General features: G+C 38.7%; 1 protein-coding gene across 4 annotated transcripts in view; it reads right to left on the bottom strand.

Moving 5' to 3' along the window:
• Positions 1-18,252, bottom strand: part of SBF2 (SET binding factor 2) — a 416,533-nt gene that overhangs the window by 214,822 nt on the left and 183,459 nt on the right. For all 4 annotated transcript variants that reach the window (XM_036494152.2, XM_004593793.3, XM_058663392.1 and 1 more), the window contains exons 4-6: positions 10,545-10,667; positions 9,479-9,589; positions 8,465-8,570 (exon numbers count right to left, since the gene is read on the bottom strand). In XM_036494152.2, the coding sequence (XP_036350045.2) occupies positions 8,465-8,570; positions 9,479-9,589; positions 10,545-10,667 (340 nt within the window). The remainder of the gene's footprint in view (positions 1-8,464; positions 8,571-9,478; positions 9,590-10,544; positions 10,668-18,252) is intronic.

Genomic DNA, 18,252 nt, shown 5'->3' with positions numbered 1-18,252 from the left:
GTTTTAGAAAGTTTTACACATTTTATTTTTTAATTTATTATTCTTATTATTTTTTGTCTCTCTCCGGCCTCTCTTGAGGCCTGCTTTTATTGCCTCCACTTTTTTTTAAAAAATAGATTTTATTATTATTATTATTTTATAATGTAGTTTCATATTCACTGATCCCCTCCCCAATTCCCTCCCCCCCCAGTTTCTCTACATCATTACTAACATATAGTTCTTCATACTCAGTCATATGTCCATCATTGCGGGCCTAGAAAATGGCAAAGAGTCCAGAATCCTATTGTCAAGATATAGTAAACAGTTTCATTGTAAGTCCATCTTTGTCTGGAAGCAGAAATGCATACAACACTACATCCTCACATCTGATTGTTAGTCTTCATTTCACAGCTACTGTACATCTCCTTAAATGAAAAGTCATGATTCAAAATCAACAATAGAAAGAAAAGTAGAAATTTACAATGCCATGAAGTTAAATGACATGTTACTAGATATGACAGTCTCCATTACACAACTACTATACATCCCGTTAAATGAAAAGTTGTAATACAAAATCAACAATGAAAAGAAAAATAGAAATTTACAATGCCTGAAGTTAAATGATATGTCACTAGATATGACAGTCTCCATTACACAGCTACTATACATCCCCTTAAAAGAAAAGCCACAAAACATAATCAACATCCGGGAGCAAAAAGAAATTAACAACATCAAGAAGTTAAATAACATGCTATTAAATGACTAATGTGTAGCTGAAGAAATGAAAATCAAGAACCTTCGTGAAGAAAATGATGCCACTGCATAATCTACGAGTCATTGAATGATTTAATCAGAAGGAAGTGTTTTGAAGAGATGAAACCAATAGAAAACAACAAAACCCATGTGATACAGTTTCCGCTGATCTTTGTTGAAGTATGACTTCTCCAGAAAATAAACAGATGGGTTTTGATTTTTAATTCAGTCTACTAATCTATGACGTTTTATTGAGCTTAAGCCATTTACGTTCAGGGTTTAATATGTATGGGTGGTACTTTAGTCCTGTCATTGTAGGAATGGGTTGTTCGTTGGTTTAGTCTTCTGTTGTCATTTTACTTGGATGTTCTTCCCGTTTGCCTTTGGTTTTGTTGGGTGCCATTCCTCTTCTCTGTCAAGAGAATATCTTTAAGTATCCCTTGTAGGGCAGGTTTGGAAGAGGCAAATTCCTTTAGCTTTTCTTGACTGTGGAAGAATTTTATTTCATTTTCAAAGACAAAAGAAAGCTTTGCTGGATATGTTATCCTAGGCCGACAATTTTTTTCTTTTAGAATCTGGAATATGTCACTCCATTCTCTTCTTGCCTGTAGAGTTTCCTGTGAGAGATCTCCTTGAGCTTAATTGGCGTTCCTTTATGTGTCAATTGATTTTTTTCAGGTGCACATTTAAGGATCTTTTCCTATGTTCAATTGAAGAGAGCTTGATGCTCATGCGACATGGTGAAGATCACTTTTGATCAGGCCTGTTGGGAGTTCTGTGTCCCTCCTGGATCTTGTTTCCCAATTCTTTCTGTAGATTAGGGAAATTTTCCTTTATTATTTCAATAAATACATTTGCAAACTCAGCTTCTCTTTCTGCACCTTCTGGGACTCCCATAACTCTTTTATTAGGCCTCTTAATAGTGTCTTTCAATTCTTGAATACTTTTTTTGGCCTGATCCAGCTCTGCTTCCAGCTTTCTGTTTGCTCCCCCCTGGTGACAGGAAATATCTGCCAATTCTGAGATTCTTCTGCTGGCTTCATTCTGTTTTGGAGACTCTCCACTGTACTCTTCATTTGCTCTACTGTGTTCTTGATTTCTGATATATCAGCCTTGATTTGCTTTATTGCTTCCTTAAATTCTTTGAACTCTTGTATGTGCTTCTTATTTTTGATCAGAAGCTTTAAAATGAGTCTTAAGGATTCTGTGTGCCCCATTTTCTCGATGTCTTCCTCAGTTAACTCTGAGGTTGGCATAGGCTTTTGCTCCTTTGCAGGGGAGTTTTCAGTAGTATTCATTGTGCCTTTGTGTCTTCTTTTGCTCTTGGTCATTGTACTTCTGGTTAGCAGAGTCTTCTCCTTGGGGCAGGTTTCTAGGTTGTGTCACCCACAGGTCTACAGTTTGATTTTACTTATTGCAGTTGGTACACACCTTTTTCCTTGCAGCCACTTGTGCCACAACCTCTAGCAAGTTCCAGGTCTGGGTTCTTATGTTAGATTTCCACAGTGGTCTCCACAGCGCCAGCTCTTGGCTCACCACTCTCCTCCTCCTCTGATACCCTGTTGAGGCTGCACTGTTGTCTCTGCAACCTTTCTCCCACTTCCAGTTGGAGCAGGTCCCAGGACTAGAGAGACACCAGGTGTCCTATATAATTAGGTTGTTGGTGGCGCTGATCTTGCTGGAACCTGTTGGACATTAGATCTGGGTGCCACACAGACCTATTTTGGCTGGTACGATGCCACACTTGGTATAATTTTCCTGCGGGACCAGTGCAATCACGGACCTCAGCAAGTTCTCGCAAGCTCAGCACTTGCGCAGTTCACCATTGTCCCCCGCATTCCCAAAGCTATTGCCACAGTGCCCAAAACGGCGCCTGATGTGCAACCACTAAGGTTCTTGATTTGCTGGCCGTCAAATCCGAGGGCTATCCCAGACCTGCCCCGGGTGGAACCTGTAGAATGCCACGTTGATGTAGTTCACTGAGTCAGAAATGAGCTCACTCTCAGTTCAGCGCATGCTCAGTCCTTTCCCTTGCTCTTTTCCCCTTACGCAAAATGGTGCCCAATTCAGCTGTAGGGGGCTGAGAGGGCTGTGAAATCCACCCTGTTCTTGCACTGTCCATCTGAGATCTGCTGCTCTGTCTCTGCTCCTGGTCAAATCAAACGGACCAGCAGAATGGACAGTTCTTTGTCTGGGTTCACCACCCAATCTCCCAGTGAAAGTCCGTTCCCACCTGGTTGTTGGTGGAGTTCTGGCTGCTGTGGAGTTCAGATCGCCGTGCTGGAGTATCAGTCACTGCAACACCACACTGTTGTGTCAGCTGCTTTCCTGTGTCTGTCAGTCTCCAGGTACCCCTCTGCTGTAGTTCTGTCCTTTCCTACAACCTGAAATATGTCCTCTCTGCTTCATCCTGATTAAATGTTTCTCAGTCCATTTAAATGTGTCCTTACTCTATTCCGCCATCTTGATTTCCCCCCACATTTTATTTGATTGCTGTTTCATAGATTTATTTGAAAGGCAAATCAACAGAGTACGGAAGGTGGAAGAAGGGAGGATGAGAAACAGAGAGCAAGACAAGAGACAGACAGAGTCGGATCTTCCATTTGCTGGCTCATTCCTTAAATGGCACAGCAGCCAAGGACGCGACAAGCCAAAGGCAAGAGCCAGGAACTCCATCTGTGTCTACAGCCCCACCTGGCGGCAGTGGCCCAGGCACTTGGGCCATCACCTGCTGACTTCCTATCCGCATTAGTAGGAAGCTGCATGGTAATGAGAGATGCTAAGACTCAGACCAAGACTCCCATAAGGAATCCTGTCAGTGACTTAACCAATATTCCTCTATCTTCAAACATACATCATGTAGCAACTGCAAACTTTATTATGTGTGATTCTATTAACTGTAGCAGTATATGAATCAACCAGGACTCAATGTTACTTTTTGGCATTTTCAAAATGATACTTTATAAAATTATCATCAATATTTATATCTTCAGTTTGGAATGAAAAGCAATCAATTTTCTCAATAACATTCTGATTAATTCCTATAACAGGTTTTGTCAGATATCTCACTGTTCTGTGAAGTCCTTTCATGATTTCCTTTACTACTGCACATGCTTTTCCTTCCAGAATACCATCCCTCCCCTCCCTCTCTCCCTCCCTCCCAGTTTTATAGTTGGCAAGAGTATCTTGATCAGTGTTCTAGTTACACTGTACTATACTTATAAAATCGTAACTATTTCTCCACTAAGCTAAAGGTGTGTCCAGGATAAGGGCTGTGATTTGTTCATCTTTATATCCTCATTGACAAGTAAAGTACCTGGAGACACCGAGAACTCTCCATCCCCAGGCTCATTGACCAGATGCAGCAACAGCCAGGGCTGGGCCAGGCGAAAGCCAGGAGCTCCATCCAGACTTCCAGTGTGGGCTCAGGAGCCAAGCACTTGGGCAATCCTCTGCTGTTTTTCCAGGCACGTTAGCAAGGAGCTGGTCCCCAAGGGGAGCAGACAGGACTTGAAATAGCATCCATATGGGATCCCCGCTTTGCAGACAAGGCTTTATATATTAGGCCACAATGCCAGTCTGCACCCAAATCTTTTCATAACATTTTCTTTCTTTCTCCAAGGAATCTAAATTTATTTAATTATTTCATCCTTTAAATATCTTAAAAATCTAAATATTCTTCTTTTTTTTAAAGATTTATTCATTTTTATTACAAAGCCAGATATACAGAGAGGAGGAGAGACAGAAAGGAAGATATTCCATCTGATGATTCACTCCCCAGGTGATTGCAATGGCTGGTGCTGCACCGATCCAGAGCCAAGAACTTCCTCCAGGTCTCCCACGCGGGTGTAGGATCCCAAAGCTTTGGGCCGTCCTCCACTGCTTTCCCAGGTCACAGGCAGGGAGCTGGATGGGAAGTGGAGCTGCCGGGATTAGAACGGCACCCATATTGGATCCCGGCATGTTCAAGGCAAGGACTTGGGCTGCTAGGCCATGCTGTCGGGCCCCAAAATCTAAATATTATAACCATACTCAATTTGCCTTAACAGAAACATTTTTGTATTATCTTATTTTTTGCCTTTTATGCTATAAAAGTATATGAAAGCTAAAAAAAAAAGATTTTGACAATTTCTGGAAAAAGGATCAGCTCGGTCAGTGACTTAAAACTGTATAATAAAGAGCACACTGTGAAAACTGAGTAATATAAACCTAAAGTATTTTGAATTAAAATCCAAATTACAGATGCAAAGAAGTCAAAACATGTCAAGGATATTACATAATATTGTTTACGTCAGGGAGGGATAACATGTTAAACAGCTATGGGTTAGATTCAAATATCAAAGTACTTGGCCTCCGAGGGCATCCCATTCCCTGTGGCCTCCTTGGGAGTTGGGGTATAGTCCTTGTTGCTCGTATTAGTAGTTTATGTTGAAGATCTGGGAGTCTTCATGGTTGGGATCCAAGCTTCCTCCTTACCACCTGCTCCACTCTGGAGAGCCCCCCTGCTCCACGCACATGACCTCCTGTTAAGAGGTTGTCAGGATCGCACCCGATTCCCCCCTCATGCATTGGTATAGTAGTTTTATTGTTGTTTAGTGCCGCATTGAGTCTGTTGTCTATGAAATACCAGATTTGACCTTGATAAGCTATATTGTACTTTTTTCTCACTCTTTTTATGGTCCTGAAAGATTTCCCTGCACTCCCTCCCCATTACCGGTTAATACAGCGTATTGAGGGTATAGTAGGTTTTACACTTTTTTGATGTAGATCTTAAGTATTCTGACATTAATTGTTGTTTTATAGATTATATCGCATTATCTTATTGCATTGGATACAGGTTGTTAGAGATTGCACCCACCCCCAACTGGAGCTCCCGCAGGGGATGGAAGAAGTCCAAACACTACCGCGTAGAAACCAACGTCATCGGAAAGACAGCCAGAAGCCCTGAGCGGTCAGCAGACACAGAAGAACAATTAATGTCCTTCAGGACCAGGGAGGAGAGCTTTCTCTGGTCCGAGCCTGGCTCTACCTCTGGACCCCCGCCCTCCCTCGCAGTGACCATCGGGATCGCTTCGAAAACCCCTCACAGCAAACAAACAATCATACAAACTAAAAAAAAAAAAAAAAAAAAAAAAAAAAACCCTAAAATAAATAGACAAACAATAGAAAGTAGAGCTTGAAATCTGACAGGAAAGAGCTGGCATGGATTGGCTCATGCCTTGCTGGGTGGGACACAAAGATTGGTCACTCCTCACCATGGTGTTGAGGATTTCCCTGCACACCCCCCCCCCAAAAAAAAAAAATGTTCTGCACCTTAAATGTCGACAAATATCTTGTTAGAGTTACAGGCCAGTCTGGATTATCCCAAAATCTGCCAAGATCAACAAAATTATACTTCAACACAACAAATGGCTAAATACTAAAATGAAATAGACATGAGACAGCTGAATGGTACCCTGTGGCCTTTTCGGGGTATATAGCAGCCGGTCCGGTCCTGTATATAAACTAAAATTGAGATGTCAATGAGCTAATCATAGGTTGTGGTTAGGACTTGTTTTTTTTGTTATTTTGTTCTTTGTTTTTTTTTTTTTTTTTTTTTCTTTAACATACTGGTTACTCAAAACTATGTCAATTCCATAATATTGCAAATTGCTGTTGATGTTATATTGGGACTCTTAATTGACTGTGATGATATTATACCAGCTCTGACTTCGGACCAGAAATGGTCTCCCCAAGAAACTGTTCAACCCATCTGGACAATAAGTAGCTGGACTCCATGCTTAATATATGTTTGCAAGGAAAGAATCTTGATTGAATTTGAACTGTAATGCTGCATCAAGGTGGAGGAATCCACCAGGGGGGAGGGGAGGGGGGGAGGGGGAGGGGGATTCCCAAAGCCTATGAAACTGTCATATAATGCTAAATATTAATTAAAAATTAAAAAAAAACAAATACACACACACACACACACAAAAAAAGATTCAAATATCAAAAAAGGTTTAAAAATTGGTTCCAATAAATACAATCTTAATACTGGGAAACATTTCTGTCTTCTGCATATAAAACACAGACAAACAGAAACATTTCAAATAAACTGCAACAAAAAGAAAAACCAAATGGATAAAAAAAACATGGTAAGCAAGGGATGATGGTGATGAGCAGGAAATTATGGAGATTTATGGTCAGAGTGACACACAATTATTTCTGGAAAACACCGAGACCTTACAAATTGAAAAACAAATTCAATATCTTAATAATTGTTAGAAGAGCAAAAGAAATAATATCATTATATTTAGGCCTTTCACAGGAAAACTAGTCAAAGTTACATAAGAACCTCACAGTTTTATTTGTCTCCTGCTTGTGCTTCATAAAATCCACAACTATCACCTACGTCCAAATCAGGTAGTGAACTCTCTGATAATGGCCCAACATTGGCCTTCAACAGGGTGATAAAACAATGTCTTTTGGGCCTGGTGCAATGTCTCAGTGACTAGATCCTCGCGTTTTACGTGCTGAGATCCCACATGAGTATCGTTACGTGCTGAGACCCCACATGAGTACCGGTTAATGTTCTGGCTGCTCCACTTCCCATCCAGCTCCCTGATTGCGGCCTGGGAAAGCAGTCGAGGATGGTCCAGTGCCTTGGGACCCTGCACTCGAGTAGGAAACCTTGAAGAAGTTCCTGGCTCCAGGCTTTAGATTGGCTCAGCTCCAGCCACTGTTGTCACTTATGGATTGAGCCAAAAACTGGAAGATCTTTCTCTCAGTATCTCCTTCTCTCTGCAAATCTGTCTTTCCAATAAAAATGTAAAAATAAATCTTTGGGCCTGGTGTAGTAGCCTAGTGGCTAAAGTCCTCGTGTTGCACGCATCAGGATCCCATATGATGTCAGTTCATATTCTGGTGGCCCTGCTTCTTTTCCAGCTCCTGCTTGTGGCCTGGGAAAGCAGTAGAGTTTAGCTCAAAGTCTTGGGATCCTGCACCCATGTGGGAGACCTGGAGGAAGTTCCTGGCTCCTGACTTCAGATTAGCTTAGCTCTGGCCATTGAGCCATTTGGGGAATGAACCAATGGGTGAAAGTTCTTTTCTTCTTCTCTTTGTAAATCTTTCAAGTAAAAACAAATAAATCTTAAAAAAAAAAAACCATAACGGCTAAGAGCATTTTGAGGTTTTTATGGGTATGTATTATCATTTTCATTGGGTAAACACCTAGAAGCAAAATGGCTGGATGATAGTGTTTACTTAAGAACAGTCAAGCTACATTCTAAGGTAACTGTATTTTGTCACATGCTTATTAGCAAAGAATAGTTACAATTTCTTTGTATATTTGCCAATGTTCAGGTAACTCTCTGAAAAGACACGACAGCGAATGCTCTTTTTTCTCTCACCCTCCAGAGGAATTAAGTTTCGAGTCACATGCCTTTTCACAATGCAACAAGCTATGCAAGCCACTGCAAGCACGCCATCTGCCTTCCTTGTTCTTAGTCACATTAGTCACCACAGCATCCAAACTAAATCAGTTCTTGCTTATTCTCCCCAAGAGATGACACAGCAGCAAGTTCCTCAGGCAGGCAGCTCCTCAGCAGCCAGAATTTGCACTGTAAGCTCTGCTTTTCTGTCTTTACCCCTCAGGTTTCTTATGATTGTTTTATATTTTCTTGACTTCTGTCAGATGGTTCCCCGCCCCCATAAGCTTCTACAAAGAACAAGGAAAATGAAAGGAAAGACATACCCAGCTGCTGGAACAAGAGAGCCACACTTGTGCCTGTGACAGGAAGACTATCATGTAAAGGAGTCTGAATCAGTTGCCGATCGCCTGCACCCAAGGAAAACAGCTTCTACAAGATAGAATCACAGAGAAACAAATGAGTTGAGATCTTCTTGAAGTAAAATCCTTTTATAGCTCAAATTCAGAACAAATGACCCCATATAGAACAGGTTATCATGTAAGTAACAACAATGCATACATAGCCCACGGTATCCACATTACATTCTATCCTGAAAACGGTCTGGGTCAGAAGTCAGAGACCATTTACTAGACCCAAGAAACAAAAAATATGAAAAAATATTAAAATTAAAAATAGTAAAATGTTAAAGTAAGAAACTTGAGCAAAGGTTCAAAAATTTCATAAAGCAATTCTGTTTCTTAAAGTTTAGCTCCTATTACCAACTAATCATTTTCATAATTTAAGGACAAATCAATTCCTTTTAGTTTCTTTCCCCTAGAAACGATAACTAAATCATAGCAAATGAGATTTTAATTTTTGTAATTCAAATAAAAAAAAATCTCAAAACATTCAAAGAATACTACTCAAAGTCCTTGTAGTTATGAAGATAACTGGTTGAGAGTAGTATTATTAATGTTATTTTATTTCTATCCCTGAAACATCTTCAAGTTAATAAAAATGAGATGGAACTATACTAAGGGTAAGAATATGGAAAGGACATATTTAAAAGTTAAACTTAAAAAAGTATATTTCCAAGAAAATATAGAGTTCAAGTTACACAGAATATGACTTCTAATTATGTATGTGAAAGGTGAGCCATGTGTTAAAATAAACCTCCTGACCTAAGAAAAGAACAAAATTTCGGGTGTCTAGAAGACAGACCATAGGGACAATGCTTAACTAAACTAGGATTCTCTTTAAAGCTAAAATATTTAAATCATTCTTTCTTTTTCTTCAGAAACCATCTGGAGAAAGGGAAAAGAATACATTCTTCCCATCTCCCTTTCTATTCCATTTACCTGAGACCCTCCAGCTGCAGGAACAAGGCAAGCACAAAGATTTGCAATTAAACTTTCCAAAGAAACATTCAGGCTGTCCACATACACAGTATAGATTAAACCGAGGCAGGCCTGCCAAGAGAAAGATTCACAAAATTATTTCATGGAAAAAGCACTAAAAATAAATTTTTGTAACATCTGCTCCTAGGAAAATTTCTCTTTGAATCTAGTAAAGTACATTCTACACTGAATATGGAATAACTTTTAAGTAGCAAATATGATTAAGTTTATTTAATTTTCCTTTAGAGCCAGAACTGTCAAATGAGTTTCTGAGATGAGTTTACAGAAAGCAGAAATCCATAATTTATTAAACAGGTGTAGGGCTAAAAACCAATTTTGCTCTACTGTTTCCCCTGTTGTTTTAGCTAACGATCAAATCACTTAAAAAGTCAACATAAAAAAAGTCAAGATCAAAGTTCACTACTATTGCCTTCTTTTGTGGTTTTTATAAATAGATAATTTATCCAATAGAAAATATTTTATGGCTTGTAATAAAGCATAACAAAAAAGATACAGAAAACATAGTACTAACACTGAACTTAATGGAATATGATAAAATACAAAATGTCACTTTAGCAAACATTTTGCTTTATCGAACTCTGTGACTATGAAAACTCAACATGGCAATAGTATGAACAGAATTACAAGAAATCTTGAATATTCATTCCACTGACACCAATGTGAATGGGCAAAAATAAATGAGGTTTTTAAATTACTATTGCAAGCTAAATTTGACAAAATTAATCACATCTTTTCTTTAGGACTTTACAGATTTTAGCCTCAATAAATGTGAGATCTTTTAAAAGATAAGCATAATGTTTTAGAAGCTTAGTTTTAAGTCATGTTAATTCAATCAGGTATTCATTTCATCTAATGTGATATTCTTCTTCCTGTTCAGGTTAATTTTATTTTATTGGTGAATTTCTAAATTAATCTAATGGTATTTTAAATACAAACAACTTTCTTCCATAGTTTACTCAAGATTTACACAAAAATACATTAATAATTGTAACTATGAGTTCTTTACCCTAAAAATTTCTGGGTAATCCAATCTGGACACTAACACCAGGCTTTTGGGAGCAAACACTTCCGCAGGCTGAATTAAGCCAGATACTTCTTCATTTTCAGCATCATCTTCCTTCTTTGTTCCCTAGAAAAAGACATACTATAATCAACAGAATTTTCTGGGTTTGTAACTCACAAGACAGATGTATCATATAACCTTCATATAACCAACAAAAATTAAAACTTATCAAATATAATTTATAAAAATTAAGCAAAGTGATTCTGAAGCAATTGGGACCAACAATATGGCATAGCAAATTAAGCCACCTGCTTGTTCTGCTGGCATCCCACATCAGAATGCTAGTTTGAGTTCCAGCCACTTTGCTTGGGATCCAGATCCTTGCTGACGCACCTTGGAAGTCAGCCCAAGATGGCAAGAACTTGGACCCTGCTACATGTGTGGAAGATCCAAATGGAGCTCCCAGCTGCTGGCTTCAATCTGGCTTAGCCTGGACAGTTGCAGCCACTTGGGAAAAGGAAGTGTGAAAAGTGTTTTCAGTGTGAAAAGCAAGATTTATTAGAGACACTAAAGATGGAAATTTCCTGCCACAGCAGGAGGGGTCTCCACCACAGGAAAGACCCCCCCTCCTTCATTCTTCAGACTTGTTTATTTTTTGCTCTTCAAACACGCGTCAGGTTATCAATGAACAGGAATTGCATGTGATTTCTGTCCAGATAATCCTAAGAACATCCATCCACAGATATGCTAAGGACTAAGCCCCTTGTGCCCTTTAGGTCTTCCTCCTAGCATCATCTGCTCTAATATGCCTTTGCTGACCACTGTATTTGAAGTTGCGATGCCAACTAGATGGTTAATGTGCCCAAGAGGTAGTTATTAACCTGCTTATTCTGTTTCTCTGCTTCATTTTTCCCATGGTACTTGTCACTGCCCAAATTATCCATATAACTTATCTTGATTTTTGGTCTGTATCCTTACCAAAACATTTTCCAAAAAGGCCATTATTTCTGTTTTGTTTAGTGATGGCTTCTTCCTCAAAAGGAGCACTGGGCAACAGTTGATATTTAATATTTGTTTACCATACATAAAGAAATGACTTCTTTCTAAAAAATGTTTTTATTTGAAATATAGAAGAAAATGAGGGTAGAGATGAAGAGATCTTCCATCTCCTGTTTCACTTGCCAAAAGGCTGCAACGCCAGGGATGGGCCAGGATGAAACAAGAAGCCAGAAGCTTCATCTAGGTCTCCCTTATGCAAGCCGGTACCAAGCTCTTGGGCCATCTTCTGCTGCTGTCCCAAGCATACTAGCAGGGAGCTGGATTGAAAATGCAGCAGCTAAGACTCAAATCAACACTCATATGGAATGCTGGCATTGCAGTTGATGGTTTTTAGTCCTCTATGCCACAATGCTGGCTCCAAAATCAATTTTATTAGAATGGATTTCAGGGTATTTTCCCCTCCTTCTCAAGAGGACTGAAAACTACATTTTTCTACTTCTTACAGCTCATTTAGTTGCTAGTACAGCACAACTCAATCAAGTATCAGATGTCCTTGGAATGTATTATAATCTAAAGGGAACTATCTGTTTACTTTTTATATGCATGATAAAGTCCATATGTTCCTGAAAGATTTTCATTTGTTACAAAGCAAAAACTAAAATTAGGCTGGTTGGTTTCTGGAATCTTTATAAATAACAAAAATGTGATAACTATGAATTTATCAAAGATTTCCTCACTTAATGAATCATATTCTTCATGGGTTGCTATAAAAATGAATGACTGAAATTCCTGGAAGAGATAAAACTCTCCACATTTTTATGAGATTGTGATAAATACCCGAGAGTACCATTAGAACTCAGAGCAATAATCATGTCAAAAAAGTGACTATCAATCAACTATGACAACAGCAGAAAATAGTTTATGCTGGTTATTTATTAAAGATGTTAAGGACTTGCTAAATAACAATAAAACAGCTCAAAATAATGTAAATAAGTATTCAGCAAAATTATTTGTATCACTTTTTATTGTAGTTGTTGCCTTTACATTTTTAATGTGCTATAAATCTGAAGATGTTGATTTTAATTCCAGTAACTGCTATACAGGATGACAGTATCCCAGGTTCAGAGAAAAATTCAAATTCTTGCTTTCAAAGCAAAATACACTGCAGATAACAAACTCAGATATTATTAGGTAAAATAAGTCTTGTTCTAAAAGATAGGCATATGATCATTTCAATAAATTTTTAAAAATTTATCATGTAAGGAGAATACTGTTACTTTGCTCTCTCTACCTGCTAGATCTTTTGGGAAATGATTACATAGTGATTATGGCTTTATTTGGTGATTTGCAATGACAAATTTTCACATTTTAAAAATATGTGAGAAAATGAATAAGAAATGCAAAACTGTGAATCTGTGAGATGTTAAAATGATGTTTTGAAATCTACTATTTATAGTATAAAACATTTTCAACTATTTTATTCTTATAGCACTTATAAACATTATTCTAACCTTAGCTAATTTCTTATTTTCACTAAGCCTTATTAAATATACAAATTTACTTTACTCTCTATTGAATTATCTCACACTGACATGCAAGGTCACTTACCTCTTATTCATATCATAACCATCAACCAAATCTGCTCAGTTACAGATATCATTGTCTACCATTAACATGGACTACATTTACTAATGGAATTTCAAACTTCTGTGGAATTTACGTCATGTTTAGCTGACAGCACATGTGCTTTGAAATTTTATGGAAATAAATATTTAACTTACAAATCTGCCTTAAACGTGCTATCGTCCTTCAAACATCTTGAGACAACATTTGATTATTGGTTTTATATGATCGTTTTATGCAATAGACTGGGGAAATCTTTAGGTACTCTATCTTACCGGTTAATAGCTTGAAAAGTTTAATGTCATCCTGGTTGCATTCTAATGCTAGATATTCACTCAAAGCAACTGCCAAGCCCTGTTCATTATGCCCCGAAAGAAATGCTGTATCCAACAAGTGCTCCGTGCTGTTATTTCAACATTCCACATTCCCACACTATTTATTTAAACAATCAATTTTTTAAATTGGGACAAAGAAATTCTGCATGTAAAAAATTCCAGGTATCAATTTCCTTTTTAAAATGTGACTTACTAGAGTACTATTTCTCCAAGTTGCCTCAGTAAGGAAATTGAAGTACTTTAAAACATTTCAGTAGTTGCAAAATTCTATATGGTTTAAAACTTCCCCTGAAAAGTTTCTTTCTCTCTCTCTTTTTTTTTTTTGCCAAATAATCTTTTAATCACATTGGTAGGCCAACATGAAAAAACAGGTTTAGGGGCTGGCACTGTGGCTAAACCTCTGCCTGTGGTGCCGGTATCCCACAGGGGCACGGGTTTGTGACCTGGCTGCTCCACTTCTGATCCAGCTCCCTGCTAGTGTGCCTGAGAAAGTAGAGGGAGATGGCTCAAGCACTTGGATCCTTGGCCCTCTACACCAGAGGGAAACACAGAAGAGGCTCCTTGCTTCAGATCAGTGAGTTCTCGTGAGCTCAGCACATGTGCAGTTCACTGTTGTCCCCTGCAGTCCTAAAGCATTTGCCACAGTGTACAAAATGGCACCTGACATACCACTACTAGAGTTCTTGATCTGCTGGTCATCAGGTCTGAGGGCTACCCGGACCTCTCTTGGGTGGAACCTGTAGAATGCCACGCTGCTGCAGTTCACTGAGTCAGAAATTAGTTCACTCCTAGCTCAGTGTATGCTCAGTCCTTTCCCTTGCCTTTGCCTCCTTATGCAAAATGGTGTCCAATTTGATTCTAGGGAGCTGAGAGGGCTGTGAAATCCACCCTGTTCTCGCACTGTCCATCTGGGATCTGCTGCTCTGTCTCTGCTCCTGGTCAAATCAAACGGACCAGAGGACCGACAGTTCTTTGTCTGGGTTCACCTCCCAAGCTCCCAGTGAAAGTCCCTTTCCATCTGGTTGCTGGTGGAGTTCCGGCTGCTGGTGGAGTTCAGACTGCCATTAGCTGAATGCCATTGGAGTATCAGTCACTGCAACACCACGCAGTTGTGTCTGCTGCTTTCCTGTGTCTGTCAGTCTCCAGGTACCCCTCTGCTATTGTTCTGTCCTCTCCTCTCTCCTGGAATGTGTCCTCTCTGCTTCATCCTGATTAAATGTTTCTCAGTCCGTTTAAATGTGTCCTTACTCTTTTCCGCCATCTTGTTTCTGCCACGCTGGTTTTTTACTTACATGACTCCTGGGTTCTCCAGTGTTCGTTAGGCAGGATAAACTCAGTTATAGGGCTAGTATATGTACACTTAAGAAAACTTCTACTTTAATAGTTCAGAGCCTGAGGCTGCATACTCATAAGATCAAAAATCATACTCATAAGATAGCATTTTCTGAAGTTCTTTCTCCTGGAAGCTAACAGATATTGCTCAGCCAAGGGATATTTTAACCAAGTATCTCTGGAAACAGTTAATTAAACCAAGTTTTAAAAGCGACTTTACTGCAGAATTTCTTCAAGTTTGATATGTAAACATTGTTCCTGCAATCCCAAGCAAAGGGGGCATAATGCATAGATCTCTCAAATTCATTATATGTTTTTTCCTTCCAGAACATCCAGAGGAACTACTGGAATATTGGAATAGTTTTCTAAAATAGGATATAAAATATGAAACGTGTATATATTCTATATCCTTAGGAGGCTAGAAAAACAAAATGATTATTTCATAAAGTAGAATATTCCAGTTTATGTCTTATATTTTAGAAAGCATATGTAGGATTTAAAAAGATTAGGAAGTTGACATGGTGCTCTAAGTCGCGGCACTGCACATTTGCCCTAAGAAAATAGCTCAGCACACCTGTGTTACATCTGCACCAGAAAAAATAGGAACTTTCACTTTTGAACAGTGTTTCTCAAATTATAATATGAAGCCAGGTCATCTGGAAGGCTTAGTAAAACACATGTCTGGGTTCCAGTTGTAGTTTCTCACTCAGAACGTTTAAAGCCCAAGAATATATTTCTACAAAGTTCCCAGGTGGTACTGAACATTTTGACCCAAGGATTACACTCTGAGATATTGCTCTATAAGAACTAAAATAAGAATATAAATGAAAATGAGTACAGCTACATATATATTCTACACACCAGACACCGTACTAAGTAGTACATTTAAGAAGTCATTATATCATCAAATATTTGTTAAATACTATTTTCCAGTAACGGAAACCTGGAATAAGGACTAAGGGAACTGACATTTGTTTCCTAGGTTGAAAAATATACAAAATAATCCTGTTCATTTCATTTGTCGAAAAGAAAAGAATCTGTACAAAAACTATGAAAAACAATAAAATTGCAGTTGACTAAAACTCATCAAATGTACAAAATAATCCAATAGTCCATAACAGCATTTTTAATGGTTATTATTGAAGGCTGCTAAAACACTAATCTACTACTTTGAAATTTAAAAATAAAGGAACACAAGTTTAATGTCTGTGCTACAAAACTGCAGTTGATCAAAGTTCTAATCCATAGATTAATTTCTGCTAATAAATGCAAAAGAAATCACATAATTAGAAATTACCATTTTCCTCATTCTAATGAAGTAATGCATTTGGTAATGATCATTAAAAAGATACCAAAATGTTAAGTAAAAGGCTGTTGTCATACAACACCCATTCACTAAGCTTACCATCACTCAAAATGGAACTGGAAATTAGTTCCTCTTAATGGAATACAATAGAAATGTATTATTAATTAATGTGATACAATAGAAATTACAGCACAATTTTTGAGATAATTTAGCTTTAAAAATTAATCTGGGGATGGTGCTGTGGTACAGTAGATTAAGCCACTGCTTGCAGGTCCAGCATCCCCTATTAGAATGCCAATTCCTGGACCAGCTGATCTGCCTATCCTGTTCCCTGCTAATGCACCTGAGAAATAGCAGATGATGGCTTAAGTACTGGGGTTGCTATATTCCACATGAGACCTTCAAAGAGTTTCTGGTTTCTGGTTTCAACCCAGCCCAGCCAGCAGACCAACACTCCCCTCAACCCATTCTGCTTCTAAACAAACACAAGCAAATCCTCAGGAACTTTAATGTAATCAAGTCTTAAGAGCTTACTATCACTTAATGTAAACTACAAGCAATAGAGGTATAAGCTAAATAATAATATGGGTAACTATGCAGCCAACCCACCCAGAAGGCAGGCTACCCCACATAACAAAGGACAGTTTTCTTACTATACCTCAAAAGGATGCTACGATCGAAAAAAACAAAAATTTTCAGCCAAATGAATTCTCAATAGAATAAGCTTAGACATTTTGGAGTTAATTTTAAAGAATTTAAGAATATAGATGGGATACTATTATTCAAAAATTTCAATATTCAAATTATTCAATAATAATAATATTCAAATTATTCAAAGTATTCCTAGAGCCAATGTTGAGGCAAAGAAGGTTAAGTTGCAATGTGGACATGCCATACTGGATCACACAGTTGAGTCCCAGCTGCTCTGCTTCCAATCCAGTTCCCTGCTAATGTGTCTGGGAAAGCAGATGCAGATGCTTTGGCCCCTGCTACCATGTGAGAGGCCTGGATGGAGTCCCAAGCTCCTGGCTTGGACCTGGCTTAGCCCCAGCCTTTGAGGTTGTTTGCGGGGTGAACCAGCAGATGAAGATCTCTTTTTCTCTGTATCTCCCTGTCCTTCAAATAAGTAAATAAACAATTTTAGTTTATGTATATCCTATGGAGACAAAAAAATAAGAAAGGAGGAAGAAATGAAGAGTGTCTGAGGTGAGGAGAATTAGAGTCAGGGAGACAAGAAAAGGCCTGTTACACACGGTGATGATGGGACTGACATCGGAAAGATGCAGTTAGACATTCTAGACATCAGAGAGGAAAATACAAAGGACCTAAAGCAGGAAGAAGTGCAGCATAGTTTAAGCAATAGAAACCAGTGGGTGAGTTCAGCCCACATTTGTGAGGTCAGTTCTGACTGCACTGCTTTTGATCCAGCTCCTGGTTAGTGCTTTGGAAAAAGCAGAGGATGATGGTACAAGTGTTTGGGACTCTGCCACTCATATGAAAGATTAGAGTGGAGTATCTGGGTCAGACTGGGCATCAGGCTGGCCCAGACTTGACTGTTGTGATCATTCTTGGGAGTAAATTGGTAAGTGGAAGAACTCATACATGTTGCTCTGCCTTTCAAATAAATATATATTGAGAGAGAAAAGGAAAAGAAAGGGCCAGCATTGTAGCATAGATGCATCCTATATGTACGTAGGTTCAAGATCTGATGGCTCTACCTCTTTCCCAGTTCCCTGTTAATGTGCCTGGGAAAGCAGCAGAAGTTAGTCCAAGTGCTTGGCTACCTTCACTAATGTGGAAGATCCAGAAGCTCCTGGCTCCTGGCTTTGGACTGACCCAGCTCTGGCTCAAACTGCTATTTAGGAAGTGAACTAGTGGATGAAAGATCTCTCCCCCATTCTCCCTCTCTCTCTTTCTCCTCTTCCTCTTTGTGTAACTATGCCTTTCAAAGAAAGAAAAAATAATAAATCAGAAGCAGTGAAGAATTAGATTATCTAGGGCTAAGAGTCCAAAAAGGGGGGGGGGCATTTGGATTTTTATTCTAAATGTTATGGCAATCTGCTGAAGGGTTTCAAGCAAGAAAATAATCTCAACTTTGTTTTCAAGATGTCACCCT

This window comes from Ochotona princeps, chromosome 4, assembly GCF_030435755.1.
Source record: "Ochotona princeps isolate mOchPri1 chromosome 4, mOchPri1.hap1, whole genome shotgun sequence".
Taxonomy (NCBI): Eukaryota; Metazoa; Chordata; class Mammalia; order Lagomorpha; family Ochotonidae; genus Ochotona; species Ochotona princeps.
This window is presented reverse-complemented; position numbering and strand designations above follow the sequence as displayed.